A 24,017-nucleotide genomic window follows, 5' to 3' on the forward strand; every position below is an offset into this window, starting at 1 on the left:
TGTGTCTAACACCCTGCTGCTTTCCTAATGCCAGCTCAGCCACCAGGCATACCTTGCGCTTTGAAGGGGAAATGCCAGGACCTATTTTTCTATTCTAACAGAAAGCAGAGTTGGGGCTGGCTGACAGGCTCACTTCCAGGAAACATTAAAGAAAAAATGGTATCTGTGAACTTCCAGCTAGGGAAATGTGATCTTACTTGCCCATTGGTAATAATGGCATTAATTGATGGGCAACAGGCAAGGGAGAAATGAGGATGGGATGGCTGGGCGTGGTGGCGCACGCCTTTAATCCCAGCACTCGGGAGGCAGAGGCAGGCGGATCGCTGTGAGTTCGAGGCCAGCCTGGTCTACAAAGGGAGTCCAGGACAGGCAAGGCTACACAGAGAAATCCTGTCTAAAAAACAAACAAAAACAAAAACACCCTGTCTTGAAAAACCAAATAAGAAGAAGAAGAAGAAGAAGAAGAAGAAGAAGAAGAAGAAGAAGAAGAAGAAGAAGAAGGAAGAAGAAGAAGAAGAAGAAGAAGAAGAAGAAGAAGAAGAAGAAAGAAAGAAAGAGTGAGGGTAGGAATGTATTTTAGAATAGTATGTGCACCAAGCCCTGGGTTCAAGCCCCAGCCCCACGTAAACCTAGGAGTGCTGTAATCCCAGCAATCCAGAGGTGAGGGCAGGAAGAGCAGAAATTCAGGTAGCATAGTAAATTCAAAAGAAATCTCTGGGCTAAATTCCTTTACCAAATATTTATTGAGCATCTACTGTATCCCAGGGACTGGAAGGGAAGGAATAAGTCCATGTCACCTGTCCTCAGCACAAACCCAAAAGCTAATAATTCCTCCCCTGAAGAGGGAACTGCAAGTAAGGAAGGCTTGAATGGCCTTTGAGATTCCAGAACCCACATACTTTGCTAACTCCCCTCAAAATCCTCCAGGGATGGTTTGAGGCAGTTCCCGGGCACAAAGGAGTAGAACCTGCTTCCATGTTGTCCCCAAGTCCTGGTCCCCAGGTCTTTGATGCTCTAATTAGTCAGAGGTGGAAGAGACCCGTGGCCATCTTGAGCTGAGATGTGCTTCCCCAGGCTAAACAGAAGGTCACCGAGTTCTCACGGAGCAACCTCAGTGCTCAAGCACCCAGACCAAAGTAAAAACTCTTGGGCAGGGATTGACCATAGGAACTTGAACCCCAGAGGTGGTGGTGGGGGGGTATTGTTTTTAAAAATGAAAATCCCAATCACTTGATTTTACTAATAAAAACTCAGGAACCAGATGCTGGGGTGAAAATCTGCTAGCTCAGAGAGTCAGAGAAAGCACCCAGCTGACCTTCCTGCTCAGCTCACATCTCAGAGGAAAAGGTCCAAAAAGCTCACTAGCTAGCTGACAGGCCAGGAGAAAAAGGCCAAAAAAACCAAGGCCAAAGGCTTGCTAGCTCAAAGTTCAAAAGTCACTTCTTCGTCTCCACTGCCTTAAATACCCCTCAACTCAAAGTCCCTCCTACTCTTTAATCTCTGTCTGCTGGTTTCTTGCTCCACCTTTTGACTTAGGGTTAACTTTATTAAGTCCTGTGTACAGAAAGCTCTTCAATTAAAGGTTTGTGCTAGGGCTGGCTGAACCATACCTTAATCACTTGTTTACAATAAACAGAAAGTTCTTAGATTAAAGGTGTGTGTTAGGGCTCAACCATACAAACAAAAAACAGGATTTTGGGAGCTGGAGAGATGGCTCAGTGGTTAAGAGCACTGGCTGCTCTTCCAGAGGTCCTGAGTTCAATTCCCAGCAACCACATGGTGGTTCACAACCATCTCTAATGTGATCTGATGCCCTCTTCCGGCCTGCAGGGATACAAGCAGGCAGAGCACTGTATACATAATAAATAAATAAATCTTTAAACAACAACAACAAAACCCCCGGAGATTTTACAGGTCAGTCCCAAGATTTACAATGAGGATCAAATGTCCTGGAACAGGGCGGGCCAGGGAAAGGTGAATGAAGGACACAAGCCATTCTCCTGTGATTTGGGCCCCTGGTATCAAACACAGAGCTAAACACATGACATTTGCCCTTAAAAAAACCCTCACTGCTGGGCTGGAGAGATGGCTCAGTGATTAAGACCACTGCCTGCTCTTCCAGAGGTCCTGAGTTCAATTCCCAACAACCACATGGTGGCTCACAACCATCTATAATGTGATCTGTTTTTGTTTGCTTGTTTGTTTGTTTTTTGAGACAGGGCTTCTCTGTTTAGCCCTGGCTATCCTGGACTCACTGTGTGTAGACAAGGCTAGCCTCGAACAGCGATCCACCTGCCTCTGCCTCCAGAGTGCTGGGATTAAAGGCGTGGACCACCATGCCCGGCCTATACTGTGATCTGATGCCATTTTCTGGCATGAAGATGTACACAAAAATAGAGCACTCGGATACACATTTAAAAAAAAAAATACATAAATGAGTCAATATATCTGTTAAAAAAAAAAAAAGAAGAAACAAAACCTCACTGCCTGCCTCCTCCACCTTTATGATGACAGCATAGCAAAGCCGCTTCCCTCTCTGATGATCCTTGTGACCCTAAGATCTTGTTTTGGATTTGAGGGGTGTTCTGTTTTAAAGACAGTGTCTTGCCATGTAGCCCTGTGTGTAGACTAGGCTGTTCTCAAACTCTGACTGCTGGGATTAAAGCACCACCATGCCCAGGTGACCATAAGATCCATTAGTACGCCGGTCCATCAGTCCCGTCCATCTTTCCTTCCGCCCCGCCTGTTTCTTTCCCTCCTCCCTCCGGTCCTGCCTCCCCAGCAGACACCCAAAGCTCAAATAGCTCGAGAAATCTCGCGGGAGGCCTAAGAGGTGCACAGTAGCCACGCCCAATCCCGTCCTGGTCCTGCCCATTCCGCTCTTTGGGGCGGGGCTAGAGAGACTTCCGCCCTGAGTCCGGAAGCGGTTTGTAGAGCGCGGTGAGGAGTGTAGAGAACTCGGTGGGGGGGTGTACCTCCGGTTCCAAAAAGCCACGGCTTGTCACCGGCTTGTCACCGAGGCTGAATTTTAAACGGCCCACCCCCACAGCGCACCTCCAACTGCCAGTCACTGCAGACTCTCGGAACCCAGGACAGGACTGGGTTTGCCTGCCGTTCTGTGTGCGTCGGGACGGGTCAGGATCCAGGCGAGGGTTTCCAGCATCCTTGCGGCCGCTTCCTTCCCACCCGTCCTCCCAAGCTCCTTCACCGCTCTCCAGCCATGGCGCAGAAACCCAAGATAGATCCCCACGTCGGGCGGCTAGGCTACCTGCAGGCGCTGGTCACGGAGTTCCAGGAGACCGAGAGCCAAGGTGAGGGGTGTGGGTGAGGGGTGGGCGCGAGGGACCCGGCAGGGCTCTTGACGGCAGCAGCCGCACCGGCCCGCTTCCCGTTGCAGATGCCAGGGAACAAGTCCTTGCTAACCTTGCCAACTTCGCCTACGACCCGGGCAACTACCAGTATCTGCGGCAACTGCAAGTCCTGGATTTATTCCTCGATTCGCTGTCGGAAGAAAATGAAACCTTAGTGAAGTTTGCTATTGGTAAGACTTAGGCGCTCCCCCTTTTCTCCCCCCCCCACCCCGCCCCAAGATAAGGGCTAGATCGGAGAGTCGGGCGGGAAGGCACTCGCCTGTAAATCCAGCATTCTAGGATGCTGAACTAGGAGGGCTGCCTTGACTTGGAGGCCAGCCTGGGACACAGAGTAAGATACTGTCACTAAACCAAAGAAACTCGTCTTTGGGATTAGGATCTTATCTGCCACACATTGTGCAGGTCGCAGCTAGTCCAAAACAGGTCTGGAAGTCACTGCCAGCTCCTCGCGTGTCCTTCCTCTTAGAAAAGAGGTAATGAGCAGGAAAATGGGTTGAAACGCTTTGAAAAGAAGTTTGGAGTTTGCTCTTGCAGAGTTTGCTACCAAGAGAAACAAAGGTCACTTGGAATCTGTAGCTTAGGACTCCCGCAGTTGGATGATTGTAATTCTTGAATTATTCATGATAGATTTGTATTTATTCGGTTGGTTGGTTGGTTGGTTGGTTTTTCCAGACAGGGTTTCTCTGTGTGGAGTTACTGCTGGCCTGGAACTCACTTGGTAGACCAGGCTGGCCTGGAACTCACAGAGATCCCAGTACTGGGATTAAAGGTGTGCACCACCACTGCCTGGCTCACGGTAGACCCTTTTTTATTTTTATTTTTAATTTACTCTGTGTGTGTGTGTGTGTGTGTGTGTGTGTAAGAATGAGTGTGGGTGTGTGCACAGTGTATGCATGAAGGTCAGAGGACAGTTTTAAAGTCAGTTCTCACTGAGCATGGTGGCGCATGCCTTTCATCCCAGCACTCGGAAGACAGAAGTAGGTGGGTCTCTCTGAGTTCAAGGCCAGCCTAGTCTCCATACTGGGTTCTAGGCCGGCTAGGGCTACATAGGAAGATGCTGTCTCTAGAGCTTCCAACTGATTCTCTTGTCTCACCCTCCCGTCTCTCCTCAGAGTGCTGCGCTCACAGAGGCTCACCGTTGCATTTCACTCTTTTATGTAGGTTCCTAGCATCCAACAATGGCTTGTCAGGTTAGCATGGAAGCTCTTGTGCCCACTGAGCCATCTCCTGTGCTCCACGATACAGACTTAGTATGGGATGCTCTGTATGAAGGCACTGGTCCAAGTTCTGGAGAGGTGGTGAGCAGGCTGGGGGAGCCTTTGCCCTGCAGGAGGTTGTGTTGTAGAAGGGGAGGTAGATAGGTGGTGAACAAACAAGATGGGCGCAAACAGCAAACTCAGCTGGAGCAGTAGGAGGCGTCCCTAAGCAGAAAGTTAGTTGTTAAAGGGAAGGCTGGTGTGCTGGGCACGTTTTAAGTGAAGAGGCACAAGTAGGACTGAGCGAATTTAGAGGGCTTGCTACGAGGGCTTTGCATCTAGGTCATGGGAAGACGTTTAGAATTTAAGAACGGACAAAAATTCTTTCAGCACATACCTTTAAAAAATAACATTTCCCCTACCCAGGCATGGCGGTGCATGCCTTTAATCCCAGCACTCGAGAGGCAGAGGCAGGTGGATCTCTGAGTAAGAGGCCAGCATGGTCTACGAAGCGAGTCCAGGACAGCCAAGGCTACACAGAGAAACCCTTCTCAAAAAACCAAAAAAATAAATAAATAAATAAATAAATCTCTCCATAGAGTGTGAAAGGAGCCCTAATGTACACTGGGTAAGGAACCCTTTAGGGCTGGAATGCAGCTCAGTGATAAACTGCCTGTACTGTGATGCACCAGCCTGTGTGCTTAAGGCCCTGTGGGTCAGTCCTCAGCATTGGAAGAAGATAACTCCAATGATGCTTAATATTTAATTATGCAAATTTTTTCCCTAAAGACATTTCTTTTTTATTTATGGGGGAAGGGAAAGACATATACTGGGACAAAAGATAATATCTTTGGTTATTTTTTGTTTGTTTGTTTGTTTGTTTTAAGGTTTTGGTATGTGGCTCTGCCTCATGGATGCTGGGATTAAAGACGTATAGCACCATTTCTAGCTTTCAGAGGACAATTCGTTGAGTAAATTCCTCAACCATGTGGGTCCTAGGGATGGAATTCAGGTTGTGACACTTAGTGGCCAGTGTCTTTACCCACTGAGCCGTCTTGCAAGCCTAAGAGGACATTTTTTGTTGCTTTTTTATAAACTAGGTTCCAGTCCAGGACCAGAACATTTCATCTGACTATGTTCCTTAGAGAGATGTCTTTCTGTTCCAAAACAAACTTTTTTTGTTTAGGTTTGGTTTTTTTGAGACAGAGTTTCTCTGTGTAGCCTTGGCTGTCCTGGACTCTTTGTAGACTAGGCTGGCCTTGAACTCAGAGATCAGCCTGCCTTTGCCTCCCCAGTGCTGGGATTACAGGCATGTAATACTGCACCCGGATCCAAATAAATTTTTTGTTTTAAAGCAAGTTGAGAAAACTTGAAGAGGCTGGGGACACAGCTCAGTTCTTAGAATGTGTTATGGCCTGCATTTGAATGCTAGCACTCAGGAGATAGAGACAGGTGCGTGACTCAGGGTAGCAGTTCCAAGCCCAAGTCTCTAAAGACTCTTTCTCGGCAAAGAAAAAAGAAACAGAAAATTCCCAAGATAAAGAGTTCCCGCTTTTTTTTAAATTCTTTTTTTATTTTTATTTTTTTAAAGACTTACCCATTTATTATGTATACAGTGTTCTGTCTGCATGTACACCTGCAGGCCAGAAGAGGGCATCAGATCACATTACAGATGGTTGTGAGCCACCATATGGTTGCTGGGAATTGAACTCAAGACCTCTGGAAGAGCAGTCTGTGCTCTTAACCTCTGAGCCGTTTCTCCAGCCCAGTTTTACTATCTATTAGAGACATACTAATATGTATTGTTTGTTGATTTTTCACATAACTGGATGTTGATTCTATGGGACATAGAACATCTTTTTTTTTTTTTTCAGAGTTCCGATGGCTTTGATTTTATAAAGTCAGTGCTGAGAACCCTGATTTACAGAAATACTAAGTAATGATGGTAGCTGTGTGTTTGGGCTGGAATTGAAGCTGTGCCTGCCATACTCAGCTGGCTGGCTGTTTCAGGACCTCCGGCCTGTTTGATGTGTGGTGGTGACCCTCACTGTAAGAAGCCGTGGTTTGGCTTGTCCTTCTGTCGCCTTCATTTCCTGTAACCTAGAAATTCAGTGGAAATCCTAAGGGTCCAGTGACACTTTTTATCCCCGCATACATCACGGTATGATTTAGGTTTTTTAGAGACAGTCCCCTCTTCTTTGTTTTGTTTGTGGTATGCAGGCCTGGAAAACAGACCATCTGTCTCTTTTTCACTGAGCTCTGGGACCCACAGAAATTCCAGCTGTGCTCATCCTTCACAAGCAGCTGCTGCAGGAAGTGCAGCGCTGAGGGAAGTCACCCCAGGACTGAGGGCCCAGAGGGGGTCTGGGCAGCTGTAGGCTGGGGTTGGAGCCTCAGCTTCAGGGGGAAGGGTGAGGCTGTGGGTGGGATCAGGGAGTCTTCAGAGCACTCCTATGGGGCCCGCTACAGTTGGACTGTGCTCGGATCCATTTGTCTAGGTCTTACTGGCTCAAGCCTGTATCTCTGCTCTTCTAGAAGAATGCTATACTAGATTAGTCTAAAAATTGGCCCCAGAGCCGGGCGGTGGTGGTGCACACCTTTAATCCCAGCACTTGGGAGGCAGAGGCAGATGGATCTCTGTGCGTTGGAAGCCAGCCTGGTCTACAGAGTGAGTTCCAGGACAGTCGAGGCTACATAGTGAAACTGTGTCTGGAAAAACCTAAATAAATAAATAAAACCCTACAAGCAAGTATTAATCTTTAGATATGTCCCCAAATACCTCCACATTTGTTTGTTTGTTTTGTTTTTTTGAGATAGGGTTTCTCTGTGTAGCCCTGGCTCTCCTGGACTCGCTTTGTAGACCAGGCTGGCCTCGAACTCCTAGTGATCTGCCTGCCTCTGCTGAGGTTAAAGGCGTGTGCCACCACGCCCAGCATACCTCCACATTTGTATGTGTGCCCCACTGCTGTTGCCCTCTGAGTGGTGACAGTGGCCATGCCACCTGAGTCACAGGGCTCCTCTAAAGTAGGCTGCTGACCCTGGAGAAAAGTGCCCAGTCACAGAGCAGCTGTTCCTCCAGGTTCCAAGGGTCTGGCCTGCTGCTTCCTCAGCCTCAGGAGGCAGTCGGTGTGCCCAGCATAGGGCGCCTGAGATCCGCCTCGGCCATGTTGGAGGCTCCATGGGAGACTTGAGCGGATGACTGTGTCCGTCCCTCAGCACCTGTCAGTATCTTCACTGTGTCCCCAACACTTTGCTTATGCCTGTCCATCTTCACCCAGTCTACGTCTCCTGTCTCAAGTGGGGCGCCATTCCTCAGCCTCGAATCTCTGGGATGCTGTGTGGATTCGGTTGACTGCTCCTGTGTTCATTGTATACAGCGTAAAAGGAGAGTCCTGGCAGGCCCTAGAAGCAGATTCCATGGCTGTTATCACTTGCATTGCGTGGACCACCTCTGGCATTGGAGGGGAGCACTGCCAAGCACCTGCCCTGCTGTTGAGAGTGCTGTGTCCGCCTTGGAGCTTCTAGTCTTTGTCCTTGGTGGGGACACTAAGGTGCTGATCGCCCCAAGAAGCGAGCCTGGCTGTGTTCACCTCTGCAGCTCAGTAGGCTCAGGTGCTTTGGCAGGGGAGGAGGATGGAAGAAGAGGGTAGGAGGCGGACCTGAGCAGCCATGACTTGAGGCAGAGGACTTATGAAGGGCTGGTTCCACAGTGAGCAGGCGAGAGGCGAGCTGGCCATGTCTCCCAGAACCCAAACCAATGTCTCTGTTGGTGAGCAGCATAGTGAGATTGGAATGAGTGGGCTGGTCTTGGAACAGCAGGCCTGGATTCGGTCACTATCTGGGCATGTGATTTCCCTTCGGTCGCCAGTCAGAGGGAGACTATAACAAGCTACTTACTGTGAGAATTAACCGACTGGCCTTTTAGGGTCATTGCCTGCAACTGCACAACCCTCTAGGCCTCCACCCGTGGACCTGAAGCCAGATTGCTTTAGAGGTGACATCTCTCTTCTCTCAGGTAGGATGGCACAATATCCCACCAGAGAACCACCCTTCTGCTCAGGGATTCTTGCCCCCTAGAAAAGTACCTCATGTGATAGGGCACAGTGGACCATGGCGCCTTTGCTCCATGCTACTTGTGCCCTGCCCTGACTCCCAGGCCATGCCTGTCAGCTCCTGCAGGACTAGCCCTCAGGCATGCTGTGTGTGTCTGTTCTGTGCTTCCTGCGTGGTGTCACCTCTCACCCTGGAAATAGCAGCTAGGAGACACCCTGGGACCGTGCTGGTGGCCTGAGGGACCTCCACCCAGATAAATCTGTGTCCTTGGAAAGAATTTGAGGATGAGTCAGAGAGAAAAGTTAGCAAGTTAGTAGAAGTGAGATCTTTTATGATGTAGGTACAAGTGTGGGCGTTCGGGGGGGGGGCGGGTCGTAAGAACAATAGTGTACACCCGAGACGTGGGCGCAGGTGCGAGGGATGTGTGGCTTTGAAGTTACATTGCTCAAAGTCAGTCTCTGCCTCTCTCTCTCTCTCTCTCTCTCTCTCTCTTTCTCTCTTTCTCTCTTTCTCTCTTTCTCTCTTTCTCTCTTTCTCTCGACACGGTTTCTCTGTATAGCCTTGGCTGTTCTGGAACGCTCTTTGTAGACCAGGCTGGCCTCGAACTCAAAGAGATCCACCTGCCTCTGCACCCCTCACCCCCCACCCCCGAGTGCTGGGATTAAAGGCGTGTGCCACCACACCTGGCCTGCTCAAAGTATCTCTTACAACCAGGTTCAAAGACTTAGCAAGGTTTAAGGACTGTGTTTAAAAATTAAGTGAACATGGGCAGTGAAATGGCTCAGCGGGGAAAGGCGTTGGCTGCCAGGCCTGGCTACCTTTCAGTCCCCAGGACCTGCACTGTAGGAGAAGAGACTGTCTGAGGCTGGGAGCCTTAGATCTGCTGGAGCCAGTCTGGCTGCAGTTACTCCACAGCTGTGGTAGTAGCCTGAGAGCCACCGTAGTCCCTGGCCAGCGTGGGCTGGCCTGGCTGTCATTTCCAGGGGACGGCAAGTGGCATTCTCCTGTGCAAAGTGAGGAAGCACTAAGCCTTCCTCACACATCAGGAGACCTATCCCCAGGTTCACGCCCCTAGTGCCATAGCTAGAGCCAGGTTAGCCTCGGGCTCCAGGGGACCCAGCAGACAGAGCCCAAGCTCAGCTCCAAGGCTTCATCCTCCCTTTTCTTTGTTTCACAGTGTGTCTCCTCTGCCACAGTTAGGAGTTAGCTCACCTGCTCTGCCTGCTGGTGCCCAAAGTCCAGGGTCACAGTTGATCACGGAGGAACTAACAGCTGCTGGGCAGTGGTGTTAGTCAAGCAAAAGCTGCCATGATTGTAACTTTGGATGGGAAGTGGGTGAATTATGGGGAACCAGATACAAAGCCAGGATCTCAGTAAAGACTCGTTAATGAGTGAAAGAATTGAGCTGAAGCCCCAGTTAAAGCATCCTAGGGCAACCTGGAGATACAAAGAAACCACGTGAGTACTTTGCCTCTGTGAATCCCAGGACACCACAGGGTACTTGGCAGTCTTGTTGCTAAGGCTAGATTCAAGCCTCTGAGAAGTCCTGTTAAATTGCCTTCCTAGCCATGCGATACAAATCTCTGCCACTAGGTGGTAGTAGTGTTCAAAGGCTAAATCCTGGGCAGCCGATTTGATTAATGTTTTCAGCATTAGAGTTGTCTTTCTTTTCTTTCTTTTTTTTGTGGGGGGAGGGGTCGTTTGTTTGTTTGGTGTTCTCTAGACAGGACAGGGTTTCTCTTTGTGTAACCTGGCTGTCCTTGAACCCTTGAATTTGCTTTGTAGACCAGGCTAGCCTTAAACTGACAGTGAGCCACCTGCCTCTGTCTCCCAAGTGCTAGGATTAAAGGTATCTGCTACCACACCCTTCCTTTTTGGTTTTTCGAGACAAGGTTTCTCTGTGTAGCTTTGGCTGTCCTGGACTCCCTTTGTAGACCAGGCTGACCTGCCTCTGCCCCCCGAGTGCTGGGATTAAAGGCATGCTCCACCACTCTCAGCTTGTGTTTTTCCTTTTAGGGAATGTTCTTAATTTCTCTTTCTTTTTTTTCAAGACAGGTTTCTCTATGTAACCCTCTCTGTTCGGGAACTAGCTTTGTAGACCAGGCTGGCCTTGAACTCACAGAGATATGCTTGACTCTGTTTCCCAAGTGCTAAGATTAAAGGCATGTGCCACCATGCCAGGCTGGTCTTTTTCTTTTTGAGTAAAGCACAGTGTCATTCATTTACAGTCCTAGCTGCTTGGGAGTCCTGGTACAGAGGCTCTTAAGCCCTCTAGTCTGAGACCAAGCAGGTTTGTATTAGGCACACCAGGTGTATGTGTGTGTTTTATTTATGTGACAGGTAACTCACTGGTCAAGAAAGTGATCCTAAATGGTGGTACATGATGTAATCCTAGCACTGTGAGACAGAGACAGGAGGATCTCTGTGAGTTCAAGGCCAGCCTAGTCTACATGAGGAGTTCCAGGCCCCCAGGGCTACACAGGAAGGCCTTATCATGTGTGTACATATATGACATGAAAGCGTATTGCTCTTTCTTTCTTGGTTGCTGCTTGTTTGTTTTTAGATAATATCTCATTATGTAGTTCTAGCTGGTCTAAAACTCACTGTGTAGATGAGACTAGCCTCAAACTCATAGAGATCTGCTTGTCTCTCTCCGAGATGCTCAGATTAAGGATGTGTGTCACCACCTTCTGTGGTTGTTGCTACCGTGCTAGGGTGCGCACTCCGAGGCTCCTGTGTGCTTACACTGCACTCTGCTCTGCATTCTCTAGACCCTTTGCTAATGCTTCCTCCAGTTAGCTTCTAGTACATTCTTCAGAGATATTTTCTGAATTTATAAATACATGTGTAAGTACCTGTGTAGTTTTGTATAATGTATGCATTAGGTAGCCTGTATTTACACATATATGTTTGTTATATTGTTTGAGGCAGGTTCATACTCAGTAAGCCAGAATAGCTGTTTTGGGTTTGGGTTTTTCAAGGCAGGGTTTCTCTGTGTAGCCTTGGCTGTCTGGACTAACTTTGTAGACCAGACTGGCCTTGAACTCAGAGATCTGCCTGCTTCTGCCTCCCAAGTTCTGGGATTAAATGTGTATGCTGCCACTGCCTGGCTAAATTTTGTTTTGTTTTTTAATGTAGTTATGTATCTTGGTATATATCCTTGGCCTGCAATATATCTTGCCAGCTTGGCCAACATAATGAAAAAAGTAATATCATATACCAAGAGTGGTGGTACACATGTACCAGTAATTATTATTGTTGCGTGATGTAAGAGGGGTGTACATGCATGCCCATGTGTGCGGATGGGGGTCAGAGGACAGCTTTCTGGAGCCAGTTTTCTCCTCGCACCTCTATGTGAGTCCCTGGGGTTGGGCTCATGGGCACACTCAGGACATTCACTTGCTATCTCACTAGCAGGGTTTTGTTTTGTATTTTATTTTATTTTTAGCTGAGACAGGATTTCTCTGTTTAACAGTCCTAGCTGTCCTGGAACTCTCTGTAGACCAGGCTGGCTTTGAATCCACAGAGATTTGCCTGCCTCTGCCTCCCGAGTGTTGGGATTACCAGCTGGCTTGGTTTTGTGATTTTGAGCGAAGGAAGGTCTACTATGTTGTTCAGGCTGCCCATGGGCTCCTGAGCTCAAGAGAGCCTCCTGCCTCAGCTGCCCTACTAGCGAGGACTATGAGGGTATGCCACCTCATCCCACTCCGAGAAGGGTTTGACCATGGGCTACCTCAGCCTTGTGCCCTGGTGTGTGCGATTCCTTAGGTTGAGATAACGTCGTGGACCTCCTCAAGGAGAGCTCGCCCGGTCAGCAGGTGCCCAGTGCTGGTCAGGCCTTCCTTGTTCACTTCTCTCAATCCCCAGAGAATCCCTTTCCAGCACCAGCTCCTGCTCTGTGACTCCAGGTCACCAGCTCTTCTCACTCAGGTTCCGCCTTTCAGGGGTTTCTATGGTTACTGCTGCCCGGCAGAGCCGGCCTTTGCCTCTAGCTCTTTTTCCCCTTGTCTTTCTCTGTCCGAAGCAAATTCCTCGTCAGCTAGTCAGAACTTGCCCCTCTATTTCTTTTTGGTGGTGCTGGGACTGAGCCCAGGGACCCAAGCAAGTACTCTACCACAAGCCACACCCCAGCGCTCATTTTTGTTTTGAACTGTCTTGTAAATGCAGTATAATGAGTGTGCAGTAAAGTGCACACAAGTGGCAGTTTGATTAATCCTTAAATTCATTAAGGTATGTGCCTCTACATGTAACGGCTCCTTGGTCAAGATCAGGCTTGTTTCTCCCACATGTCCCGTGCAAGCACAGCTCTTACGTCTGTCCCCAAGTGTCGCTTTTACCTGGTCTATAAGTGAGATAATGCAGGCTGGAGAGACAGCTCAGAGGTTGAGAGAGCACTGGCTGCTCTTTCAAAAGACCTGAGTTCAGTTCCCAGCAACTACATGGTGTCTCACAACCATCGATAATAAGATCTGGTATCCTTTTATCATGTGCAGGTGTACATGCAGGCAGAACACTGTACATATAACAAATAAATAAATCTTAAAAAAAAAAAAAGTCTGAGTCCAGGACAGTCAAGGCTACACAGAGAAACCCTGTCTCGAAAAACAAAAAAAAGAAAGAAAAGTAAAATAATGCAAGATCCATCCTGAATCCAGTTTTAAAAAATTCTCCTCCCGTATATTACATCTCACTGCAGTTCCACGCCCCCCAGCCTTTCCCCCCCATCACCCCTCTCCCCGAGAACCACCCCCTCTGCCTTCCCTCAGAAAAGACCAAGATGAAACAAGCTACAATAAGACTAGGCACATACCATCACATCAAGGCTGGATGAGGCATCTCAGTAGGGGGGAAATGTCCCACAAGTAGGCAAAAGAGCCCAGGACAACCCTCACTCCCACTGTTAGGAATCCCACAAGAACACCAAGCTCCTCAGCCATAACATATGCAGAGGACCGGGCCGGGCGTGGTGGCGCACGCCTTTAATCCCAGCACTTGGGAGGCAGAGGCAGGCGGATCGCTGTGAGTTCGAGGCCAGCCTGGTCTACAAAGTGAGTCCAGGACAGCCAAGGCTACACAGAGAGACTCTGTCTCGAAAAACCAAAAAACAAAAAACATATGCAGAGGACCTAGGTCAGACCACCCCTGGCTCCCTGACCTCATCATACCCCATGAGTCCTGGGCTGTTGGTTCTGTGGGCCGTGTTCTCCTGGCATCCTTGACCCCTCTGGTTCCTCCAATCCTTCCTCCCCTTCCTCTGCAGAACTCTTGAGCTCTGCCTAATAGTTGGCTGTGGTACTCTGCATCGGCTCCCACTAGTCGCTGGCTAAAGTCTCTTTGGTCACTTTGATGATGATTCTGCTAGGCTCCATTCCCACAACGCTCTGCAGGCAGGACAAACTGCGTTGAAGGTTTTATGGCTGGGTTGGAACCCTATTCCCTCCACTTAGGCCCTGCCTGGTTACAGAAGTTCAGGCTTTGTGTGCCCCGTTTCTCGGAGTTTTTGCTAGGGTTACTCTTGTAGACTCCATGGACATTGCATTGCACTAGGTTCCACCTTGCCCCTGAAATGCCCACCAGTTCCAGTCGATTCTCCCAGTATTTTCTCTCCCTCCCCTCCCTGCCCGCACTAAATCTGATTTTTTTTTTAATGTAAAGGGTTGTAGAAGGGCATGGTGGCACAGGACTTTAATATCAGCATTTGAGAGGCAAAGGCAGATGAGTCTCTATGAGTTCAGTGCCAGACTGGTCTACATAACAAGTTCCAGACCAGCCAGAGCTACACTGTGAGCCCTGTCACATACACACACACACATAAAAATTAATTCTATGTCTATGTTTATGAGTGTGAAAGCCAGAGATGAATGCTCAGGGTTGTCTTCTGTGGCTTTCTACTGTGGCTTTTGGAGACAAGGTCTCTCATTGAGTCTGGAGTGCAGCAAACACATACAGACACACACACATTCCTATCTCTCCACCGCCGCAGTGAAGAGGTTATAGACCCACACAGTCATGTCTGGTCTATTTATATGAGTGCTAGGATCAAGCTCAGGCCCTCATATTCTTTGTTTTTGGGTTGGTTTTTTTTTTATGGTTTTTTTGAGACAGGGTTTCTCTGTGTAGCCTTGACTGTCCTGGACTCACTTTGTAGACCAGGCTGGCCTTGAACTCACAGCAATCCACCTGCCTCTGCCTCCCGAGTTTTGTTTTTGTTTTTTTGGTTTTTTTTTTTATGGTTAGGCCCTCATATTCTTATTTTGTTTATCTTTAGGATTTCTAAAATTCTGTGTGTGTGTGTGTGTGTGTGTGTGTGTGAGAGAGAGAGAGAGAGAGAGAGAGAGAGAGAGAGAGAGAGAGAGAGAGAGAGAGAGAGAGAGAGACACACGGGTGAAGTGTGACAGGTCCGTGTGGGCACAAGTGCCAGTGGAGACCAGAAAAGGACATCAGATCCTATGGAGCTATAGTTAGGGTGCTTGTGAGCTGCTTTGTGTGGGAGCTGGGAACGGATCCCAGTCTTTGGCAAGAGCAGAGTGTGCTCTTAAATGCTGGGCCTTCTCTCCAGCCCTGTGTTGTTTGTTTGTTGTTTGTATTCACATATAGGGCATGTCTGTGTGTGAACGCTATGTGTAGGCCATGGCCTCCTGTGGAAGACATAAGGTTTTTGGATTCCTTGGAGCTGGAATTACTAGCAGTTGAGAGCTGCCTGGTGTGGGTCCTAGGAACAGAAGTTGGATGCTCCACAATAGCAGGAAGTATTCTTAACCAGGGAGCCATTTCTCCAGCCCCATGTTTTGTTTTTGAGACAGGGCTGTACTCTGTAGCCGTGCCTAGCAGGGAGAAGCATACTTGTGATTTCATGCTTTAGTGCGAGCCTGTAATAGAAGCACTCAGGAGGCTGACCTATGCTTCAGAGCGCCACTCTCAAAGCTGTGTGCAGTGTGCACAGAGGCCAGAGAGAGGTTAAGATCCCCTGAGGTTAGAGTTCATGCTGCCGTGAGCTGCCCAGAGGGGATGCTGGGAAGCAGACTCAGGTCCTCTGTAGTATACACTCTTAGCTGCTGAGCCGTTTCTCTGGCCTGGAGACCCTTTTGTTGTTGTTTTTTGAGACAGGGTTTCTCTGTGTAGCCTTGGCTGTCCTGGAACTCACTCTGTAGACCAGGCTGGCCTTGAACTCACAGCGATCCACCTGCCTCTACCTCCCAAGCGCTGGGATTAAAGGTGTGTGCCACCACCACCCAGCTTGGAGACATTATTTTTAAAGCTCTATATGATTTTTCATTTAGTAGGCTTGCTGTAATCTACTTATTGAATGAATTTGCTACTTACTTTTAGCATGTCATGAAATTTCTAATTTCTTTTCTTTCTCACTGTCTTCACTACTTCTCACTCTCACCATTTGGGGGAGGCGAGATGCTGGGGATAGAACTCAAATGCTTGACAAAGTGTTCTTCCTCTGACTACACCTCAGTCCTGTGTGTTACTTTGAGACACAGGGTTTCTCTGTGTAGACCAGGGTAGCCTTGAATTCAGATATCTGCCTGCCTCTGCCTCCCGGGTCCTGACATCAAAGGCTTGCACCATTACTGCCCCGTTCCATAGCCCTTCGTAGCTCTTCATGGCAGGCAGGCTCAGGGGTGGGGGCTGGGACAGGGGCTCTGCTGGATGACCTGGTACTGACTTGGTGCCCTATCTACTCTTCTTGTCTTGGAAACTCTGTCCTTTTCCTGGGCGCTCACCCTACTCTTCCTCTCCAACGAATGCTGTCAGCTAGGCCGAGGGGCCTCGAACCCTGACGGCAGGAAGCTGACTCAGTGAGTACAGGAAGTCATCTTCCTGCATTGAGGAACCAGAAGTAAGCAAAGTATTCCTCTAGAAAAGATAGCATCAACGGGGTGTGGTGGTGCGTGTCTTTAATCCCAGCACTTAAGAAGCAGAGGCAGGCGGGTCGCTATGAGTTAAAAGTCATCCTGGTCTACAAAGTGGTCTAGGACAGCCAAGGCTACACAGAGAAACCCTGTCTCGAAAAACTAAAAAAAAAAAGAAAGAAAGAAGGAAGGAAAAGAAAAGGTAGCATCCGTCCCTAGGCTACCAGGTGTTGAGGGGACCTAACCTGAAAGAGTGGAGGGAGGGTTTTTGGTCATACACCCTGTGCAGATACAGGCTCTTGTTTTCATATCAGTGTTTTTGCCTGCATGTATCTACATACACTGTACGCATGCCTAGTACCTACAGACACAGGAGGGCATTGGAGCCCCAGGAACTGGAAACATGGGTGATTGTGAGCTACCATGTGGGTGCTGGGAACTGAACTTGGGTCCTCTGGAAGAGCACCCAGTGCTCTTACCCTCTGAGCCATCTCTTGGCAGTTTTTTTTTTTTTTAAATCTAGAGACAGTGGTCTATCCCTCTGGACCTTCCTACTCCTCAGGGTTCCGTTATCACTGAGCCGTGGTGTCGTGTCTGCCTCACTTGAAGGGTAGGTCTTCATGACAAGCTGGACATCCAGAAGCTGGGGCGAGGACTGGGGCCGGTGACTTCGCAGTCCTTGTCCATGGGCAAACTTCTCCCCAGGCCTGGGCACTTCCCAAGACTCATGAGCCAGGAGATGAGAAACCAGGACCTGAGCACCCTGCTCACCCTCACCTCACCTCTCTCCAGGGGGCCTCTGCAACCTGTGCCCGGACAAGGCCAACAAGGAGCACATCCTGCAGGCAGGAGGCGTCCCGCTCATCACCAACTGCCTGTCCAGTCCCGACGAGGAGACCGTGCTGTCTGCTGTCACCACACTCGTGTACCTGAGCTCATCGGGCGTGCACTCCCACCCTGAGCTAACCTCCTTGCCTGTGGTCCAGTGCATGCTGCGCTTCTCTCTCTCTGCCAGCACGAGGCTCCGGAACCTGGCCCAGATATTCCTAGAGGACTGCTGCTCCCCGAGCCAGGTGGCTGAGGCTCGCACCCGGCAGGCCCATTCTGCCCTGGGTATCCCCCTGCCACAGACCGAGGCCCCACAGCAGCCCTGACCCAAGGAGCCTCCAAGATCTTGCCACTTTCTGCCTGAGAGCAGCCCTGGCACAGGCACCGTAAGCAGAAGGCTGATAGCATCTTGAGCCCGTCCTGCCCAGGGGCTGCCTGTCCATCTGGTTGTAGCATGCAGTCTGAGTGTGGTGGGCATTTAGATCCAGGAAAAGCAGGAGGAATGAAGCAGCCAGACTTGAGGTGCCTAGAGGAGAAAACCAAAGCCGGCATGGCTTTCTTGCACTGGCACTCAACAAGCTGCAGTCAGAAGACCACCTCTGTGTCCCAGGCCCAAGCTTGTTAGCTGGGAAGGTGCTGTGGAACAGCCCTCCTTCCAGTGCTGAGGCTGAGCACTGAGCATGGTACACATTGCGTGGGCAGCTCTGCAGCCCACTAACAACGGCCCACCTGACTCTGCTCCATGCACCATGTGAGGAATGCAGAGATGAGGCCTCTGCCTGTGGGTGTCATAGCTCTGCGTGTCAAGAGTGGAATAGAGGGGCTGGAGAGATGGCTCAGTGGTTAAGGGCACCATTTGCTCTTCCAGTTCAATTCCCAGCACCCACGTGGTGGCTCACAACCATCTGATGCCTTCTTCGGCAGATAAAGCACTGATATACAATAAATAAAATAAATAAATCTTTAAAAAAAAAAAAGAGTGGAATAGAGCTGAGTGTGGAGCTGCATGCCCTGTGTCTTTGGAGAGATCCACATAGGCCCTGGGATGGAGACAGAGATGTCAGCTCCCCTTGTCCAGGCTGTAGACTGCTCGTGTACCAGCTGCTAACTGGCATCCCTGTCCCTTCAAAAAAAGTTGCTCTCAGCTGGGCAATGGTGGCGCACGCCTTTAATCCCAGTACTCGGGAGGCAGAGGCAGGCGGATCTCTGTGAGTTCGAGGCCAGCCTGGTCTACAAAGTGAGTCCAGGATAGCCAGAGCTACACAGAGAAACCTGTCTTGAAAAACCAAACCAAAAAAAAAAAAAAAGGTTGCTGTCTTCCCATCTGCCTGCGATCAGATCTTCTGGACATGACCCCTTCCTGGGCTGTCCAGGCCTGCTGCCTGCCCTTCTCCAGCAGCAGTCGGTCCCTCAGGGCTCTGATGTAGATCTTCAGTAAAGACACCGGGAGACTGGATGCCAGCGAGCTCAGTGGCTGGAGCCTGTGATCTTACCACTTGAGAGATGGGTTTGAGAGCAGCCTGCCTGGCCAGCAGGGGTCATGGGAGTAAGAAGGGCCCAGTAATGTCTGAAGGACAGTAAAATCCTGTGACTGGTGACCCCTCCCACCTCTGCCAGTGAGAAGAAAACTAAGGGGGTAAGCCTGATGAGAAGTTGGGGTTCAGGGAAAAAAGGGGGGTGTCCTGGTCTCAGCATTGTCCCCCTTAGATGCGCAGCAAAAAGCTAGAAGGCGCTCAACAAGTGTGTGGAGTTGGGGCTGTCCATACAGACACTGGGTGAGGGAAGGAGACAGCGCCTGTCGGTGCCGCAGTCTCTCCTGCCCTAGGAAAAGGGTCTTCAAAGAACCAAAACCTTGCTTTTGCTTTTGTTTTTATTAAAAACCTCCTGTTTGATTTTCCCACTGTATTTCTGTGCCAACCTTCTGGGAGTAGCCATCTTGAGAGGGGCAGAAGGCAGAGTCTGTCCAAGTGGAGGTTACAGTGGCTCCCTGCTTGGAGAAAGTCCTGTCCCTGCAGATTCCTGTTGGCCCACCTCGGGGCCCCTCACAGGCTGGCTCGCTTGCTCTCTATGATCCCCCTCCAGTCGTCACTCCAGGAAAGCAGCCGCCTCCGGGTGGGGGGCAGGGCCAGGTGCTGATTGTGGCAGCAGGTGAACAAGATGTGCTCCCAGCTTGGGGTCTTCTCTAGGCCTGGGGCAGGAAGGCAAAGCATGCAATCGGTAATCGGGTTATTTTTACTCCTCTCCCTAATCCCAGCAGGCCAGATGCCTGGAGGTTGTCAAGGGTAACTGGCCCAACCTTGAATGGTGTCTTTGTCATCAATGAGCAGGTCCCCCATGACCAATGTCTTGTCCCTAGTCAGGATAATCCGCTCCACAAACTGAGGCCCCAGGTTCTGTTCCACCCAGCGGTACTGTATAGGAAAAAAAAAAAAAAGCAAAAAGCAGTGGGGCTCGCTAGGCTCTGAATGCACGGTCAGTGGGAAGTGGGACCCAGCCTCACACGCGCATGTACCCCGTTAGCCCAGCCCCTACCTTCTGTGGCTTATATTTAAAATCAAATTTGAAAATCCAAATCTGAGCAGATACCTTCTCTTCCACGCAGTGGTCGTACTTCAGCAGTGGGGTGGTGCAGATGAAGACCTCGGTGCTGCGGAGAGGGGGCAGTCAGGCCTGGCGCTGGCCTCCCCACCGCCCCCTCCCCACCCTCCTTACTCTTGCATGTCTTTCATCTCTCGCAAAGCATCCAAGGCCCCAGGAATGGGCTCCAAGTTTAGGAAAAAGCCTGGAGCTTCATACACGCTGGCCGCTTTCTCCTGAAAGAAACAGATCTCTGTCCCGCTCCTGCTTTCCAGCAGGGGGAGCCCGAGAGAGGTTCCGCAATAAGCAGTAGCAGTCCTTGTCCACACTGGGGATAAAGGAAGGGGGGAGGGGGAGATGGGACGCTATCAAGCTTTCTGGTATGGGGTGAGCGATGGGTTCCGAAGCTCGGGGTGCCTGGAATAGGACCCAGATGGCTCTGCTCAGGGGAAGGAACCAGAGGTTTCCCGTTGGGCCTCCTACCGCCAGGTCCGGCCGCAGGGCTCCGTACTGCTCGTTGGCTAGGAAGCCCCGGCGCTGTTCCAGCGGCACGTACGGGTCCCCGGGGAAGCGGCGGAGGAAACCCTGCAGGAGGCCTGACTCGAAATCCGCCAGCACGCCATCCATGTCCACCAGCACCCGCACTGGCCGCCGCCCCGCCATAGCCACTCCCGAGAGCACAGAAACCCTACTGAGGTTTGCCAGCTTCCTGTATGCGGGTAGGGGCGGGACCGACCCGGCTCATTTGCATAGCGTGCCTGGAGCGCTGGGGCAGCCGCTCCTGTGCAGCATCAGTGTCCCTCTCCCCTGACCTACGAGATCCGAAATACTTCTGCAATTGGAAACCTGCTGCACATGCTGCATGCATACTCACTCCCTTGCTTGTCCAGACAGGAGCGTTAGGCTCCCAGATCAAGGGAGGTGAAAGGACCCCTTAAAGAAAACTGTAGGCAGCCGGGCGTGGTGGCGCACGCCTTTAATCCCAGCACTCAGGAGGCAGAGGCAGGCGGATCTACAAAGTCAGTCCAGGACAGCCTGGGCTACACAGAGAAACCCTGTCTCAAAAAAAAAAAAAAAAAAAAGAAAAAGAAAGAAAGAAAGAAAGAAAGAAAACTGTAGGAATGCGCTGGGCTCTGGAGTTGCACTAATGAGCCAGAATTGGTTTGAAACAGCGTTGATTTCAGTCTGAGTCCACTGCTTTTTCTGTGGAGCTGAGTTCTCCTGTGGAATCAAATTCTAGAAAATGCTAAATCTTGACATACACAAATGTTTTTGTAAAATGTAGATTTCACAAAGTTCATAGCACATCACATTGATTTACCAACCTATAAATGCAGATTTGAGTGAAAAAATTTTAAGATGCATTTATTATGTTGTATGCAATGTGATGTCTGCATGTACACCTAACTGCAGGCCAGAAGACGGCATCAGATCACATTATAGATGGTTGTGAGCCACCATGTGGTTGCTGGGAATTTTACTCAGGACCTTTGGAAGAACAAACAGCGCTCTTAACCTCTGAGCCATCTCTCCAGCCCTTAAAATATCTTTATTGAGAATTTCATAATGTATACAATATGTTTTTACCTTATTCACCCCAGACTTCCTCCAACACTTCCTGGACCCTCCCCCCTTTTGCAACACTGTTTTATGCACTCAGGTTCACCTCGAATTCACGATGTCCCTAGGCAAGCCATTAAGTCCAGGTGTTCCAGATGACTTTCCTTCTCAAGAGTTCCAGTAAACACAAGTACCACCACACTCAAGTGGGGTTTTTTTGTTGTTGTTGTGGTTGTTTGGATTTTTCAATGAGACAGGAAACTCACAGCGATCCGCCTGCCTCTGCCTGCCAAGTGCTGGGATTAAAGGCGTGCACCACCAACGCCCAGCTTACATATAAAAAAAAGATTTATTAGTGGTTTTTTTGTTTGTTTGTTTGTTTTTTGAGACAGGGTCTCTCTGTGTAGCCTTGGCTGTCCTGGACTCGCTTTGTAGACCAGGCTGGCCTCGAACTCACAGTGATTCCGCCTGCCTCTGCCTCCCAAGTGCTGGGATTAAAGGCATGTACCACCACGCCCAGCCTTTATTAGTGTTTTGACTACATGTATATGTGTGTACCACATGCATGCACACAGAGCCTAGGGGGCTTCAGGGGCCCTGGATCTGGAACTAGGGCCACTCGTGAGCTAAGAGGGTGCTGAGAACTGAACCTGTGTCCTCTGCAAGAGTGGCCAATGTTCTTAACCACTAAGCAATCCTCCAAGCATACTAACCCCAATTTCTTACAAATTGAAGACCATGTGACTTTATAGATTTTCTGACTTGAGGTGCTGAACCCCCTCGAGCAAATGTTTCCAGACAGTCTCCTAAAATTTGTTCCAACAATGCTGAGCCGGGCTGAACAGCCACTCCCTCAGAACACCTGTGACCAGGTGCTTATCTCTGTAATAAAAGTTAAGGTCAACTATCAAGTTAGAATACCAGCTAGAGAGCTTTCTTCCCAGGAGCCCCACCCTTGCTAAGAGGCTGAGAAAGGTGGGTACATGTCCCCTCCCTGTAATATACATAATAGAAACTCAGGCCAGTAAAAGCCATGTCTCTATTCATAAGGCTAGGCTATTTCGGTACACTGAAATGTCCCTATGTCTTTTTGTTTTGTTTTGTTTTTCGAGACAGGGTCTCTCTGTGTAGCCTTGGCTGTCCTGGACTCGCTTTGTAGACCAGGCTGGCCTCGAACTCACAGCGATCTGCCTGCCTCTGCCTCCCGAGTGCTGGGATTAAAGGCATGCGCCACCACGCCTGGCTATGTCTTTTTTTTTTTAATATCTTAATTTTTAAGTTATGTGCATTGGTGTGAGGGTATCAGATCTTAGAGTTACAGACAGTTGTGAGCTGCCATGTGGGTGCTGGGAATTGAACCTGGGTCCTTTGGAAAAGCAGGCATTGCTCTTAACCACTGAGCCATCTCTCCAACCCCCATGTCTTTTCTAAAAAGATTGCTGTGTCTGCCATGCATGTATAGGTGCATGTGGAGGTCAGGATATCAGGTCCCCTGGAGCTAGGCAGTTGTGGGAACCAAGCTTGAAGCGCAGTAAGCAGTCTTAACTGCTGAGCCATCTCTCCAGCCCTGTAATCCCTCCCCTCAAAGATATGCCTAGTAGTTGCAAGGCCTCACTTCGCCAATAAGTACAAAGCCAAAAGGCATGGCGAAGGAGCCTGTCAGATACACAGGTGGACCTACAAGCCAGGTCTCAAAGCCAGATTTGGACACTGCACATGACACCTTTGTAATGTATATAAAACCATGTTTTTGTTTTGATCCCAAGTGTGGGATGGGGAGCAGACTTGTGAGAACAGGTGATATTTATTCACTAGAAGACTAACTACCTCATGCGGGGGCTTGGTTTTTGCCAGCTGAAACACATCCTAGTACAGACTCTGGGAGATTATATATATGAGCCCAAAACAGGAGGCGGGGCTTTTTGGGTCTTGGTATTGTTTGGCTGTTCGTTGCTCCACTTCGAGACGCTCCTAGAGAGACCACACCAGAGAATGCTTCGGGGCTGCAGGTTCTGGCTGCTGTTCCAGGGTCCAGCAGCAACTTTGGTCGAATTGCTGGTCTGTTGAAATCCTGCCGACTTCGCCAGGGGAATCGCTCTCAGGAACTGAGTCTGAAAAGGTCTACTTCTCCTGTTCCCATTAACCTCTTTTCTGTCCTATCTAGGGTAGGTGGGTTGGAAGAGAGGTATAAGCATTAAAGAACCCCAAATAAAGTAGATTTGGAAAAAGTCAAAGCCTACAGATGGGGCCCAACATGCTTTGGGCATAATGGGTAATTTAACTTCTAATGTTGTGGAGGAAGATACAGATTTTGAAGATATGGCGATGATGTTCAAGGTGTCAGCAAAATTGCAGCTGCTGTTGCAAAGTCCTTTTCTGCTTTATACCCAGAGGGAAATTTTTGTTTTTTCTTTCTCTTTGAACTGTATTACATTGTTTAAAAGATTGGAAGAAAGACCAATAAGATAGGAAAACTGAGCCCGGCATGGTGGCGCACGCCTTTAATCTCAGCCAGCACTCAGGAAGGCAGAGGCAGGCAGGTGGCTGAGTTCAAGGGCAGCCTGGTCTAC

The 24,017-nt window shown here is 49.5% G+C and overlaps 2 protein-coding genes across 11 annotated transcripts; one reads left to right on the forward strand and one right to left on the reverse strand.

Annotated features, from left to right (window-relative positions):
• Positions 1-610: 610 nt before the first annotated feature.
• ARMC7 (armadillo repeat containing 7) lies at positions 611-18,299 on the forward strand. Of its 9 annotated transcripts, none has more exons than XM_084747835.1 (3): positions 611-3,311; positions 3,398-3,477; positions 17,275-17,556. In XM_084747835.1, exons 1-3 carry the CDS (start codon positions 3,221-3,223, stop codon positions 17,413-17,415), a joined length of 312 nt encoding a protein of 103 aa, XP_084603961.1. In that variant the 5' UTR covers positions 611-3,220; the 3' UTR covers positions 17,416-17,556. The 9 variants fall into 9 exon arrangements, with proteins under 9 accessions (XP_084603961.1, XP_084603955.1, XP_084603954.1 ...); XM_084747829.1 differs by lacking the exon at positions 17,275-17,556 and adding an exon at positions 6,788-7,312 and having other exon boundaries at positions 620-3,311; positions 3,398-3,541; XM_084747828.1 differs by having other exon boundaries at positions 631-3,311; positions 3,398-3,541; positions 17,097-17,576.
• Positions 18,300-19,162: 863 nt separating this feature from the next.
• On the reverse strand, positions 19,163-20,641 carry NT5C (5', 3'-nucleotidase, cytosolic). Of its 2 annotated transcripts, none has more exons than XM_084747826.1 (5): positions 20,371-20,641; positions 20,023-20,123; positions 19,897-19,957; positions 19,607-19,721; positions 19,163-19,523 (listed from the first exon to the last, which is right to left on the reverse strand). In XM_084747826.1, exons 1-5 carry the CDS (start codon positions 20,548-20,550, stop codon positions 19,396-19,398), a joined length of 585 nt encoding a protein of 194 aa, XP_084603952.1. In that variant the 5' UTR covers positions 20,551-20,641; the 3' UTR covers positions 19,163-19,395. The 2 variants fall into 2 exon arrangements, with proteins under 2 accessions (XP_084603952.1, XP_084603951.1); XM_084747825.1 differs by having other exon boundaries at positions 19,163-19,498; positions 20,371-20,629.
• Positions 20,642-24,017: the final 3,376 nt, after the last annotated feature.

Source organism: Acomys minous (genome assembly GCF_964271855.1).
Source record: "Acomys minous genome assembly, chromosome: 12".
In the NCBI taxonomy this organism is placed as follows: Eukaryota; Metazoa; Chordata; class Mammalia; order Rodentia; family Muridae; genus Acomys; species Acomys minous.

What these genes read in the sequence shown, in the direction of transcription:
- NT5C (XM_084747825.1), bottom strand. Translation starts at nt 20,550, where the DNA reads ATGGCGGGGCGGCGGCCAGTGCGGGTGCTGGTGGACATGGATGGCGTG. An exon ending in CCCTGCGGCCGGACCTGGCG is followed by an intron (nt 20,124 to 20,370) that starts GTAGGAGGCCCA and finishes TGTTTCTTTCAG; the next exon opens with GAGAAAGCGGCCAGCGTGTA. An exon ending in ACCACTGCGTGGAAGAGAAG is followed by an intron (nt 19,722 to 19,896) that starts GTATCTGCTCAG and finishes TTTCCTATACAG; the next exon opens with TACCGCTGGGTGGAACAGAA.
- ARMC7 (XM_084747827.1), top strand. Translation starts at nt 3,221, where the DNA reads ATGGCGCAGAAACCCAAGATAGATCCCCACGTCGGGCGGCTAGGCTAC. An exon ending in CCAGGAGACCGAGAGCCAAG is followed by an intron (nt 3,312 to 3,397) that starts GTGAGGGGTGTG and finishes TTCCCGTTGCAG; the next exon opens with ATGCCAGGGAACAAGTCCTT. An exon ending in CTTAGTGAAGTTTGCTATTG is followed by an intron (nt 3,542 to 17,274) that starts GTAAGACTTAGG and finishes ACCTCTCTCCAG; the next exon opens with GGGGCCTCTGCAACCTGTGC.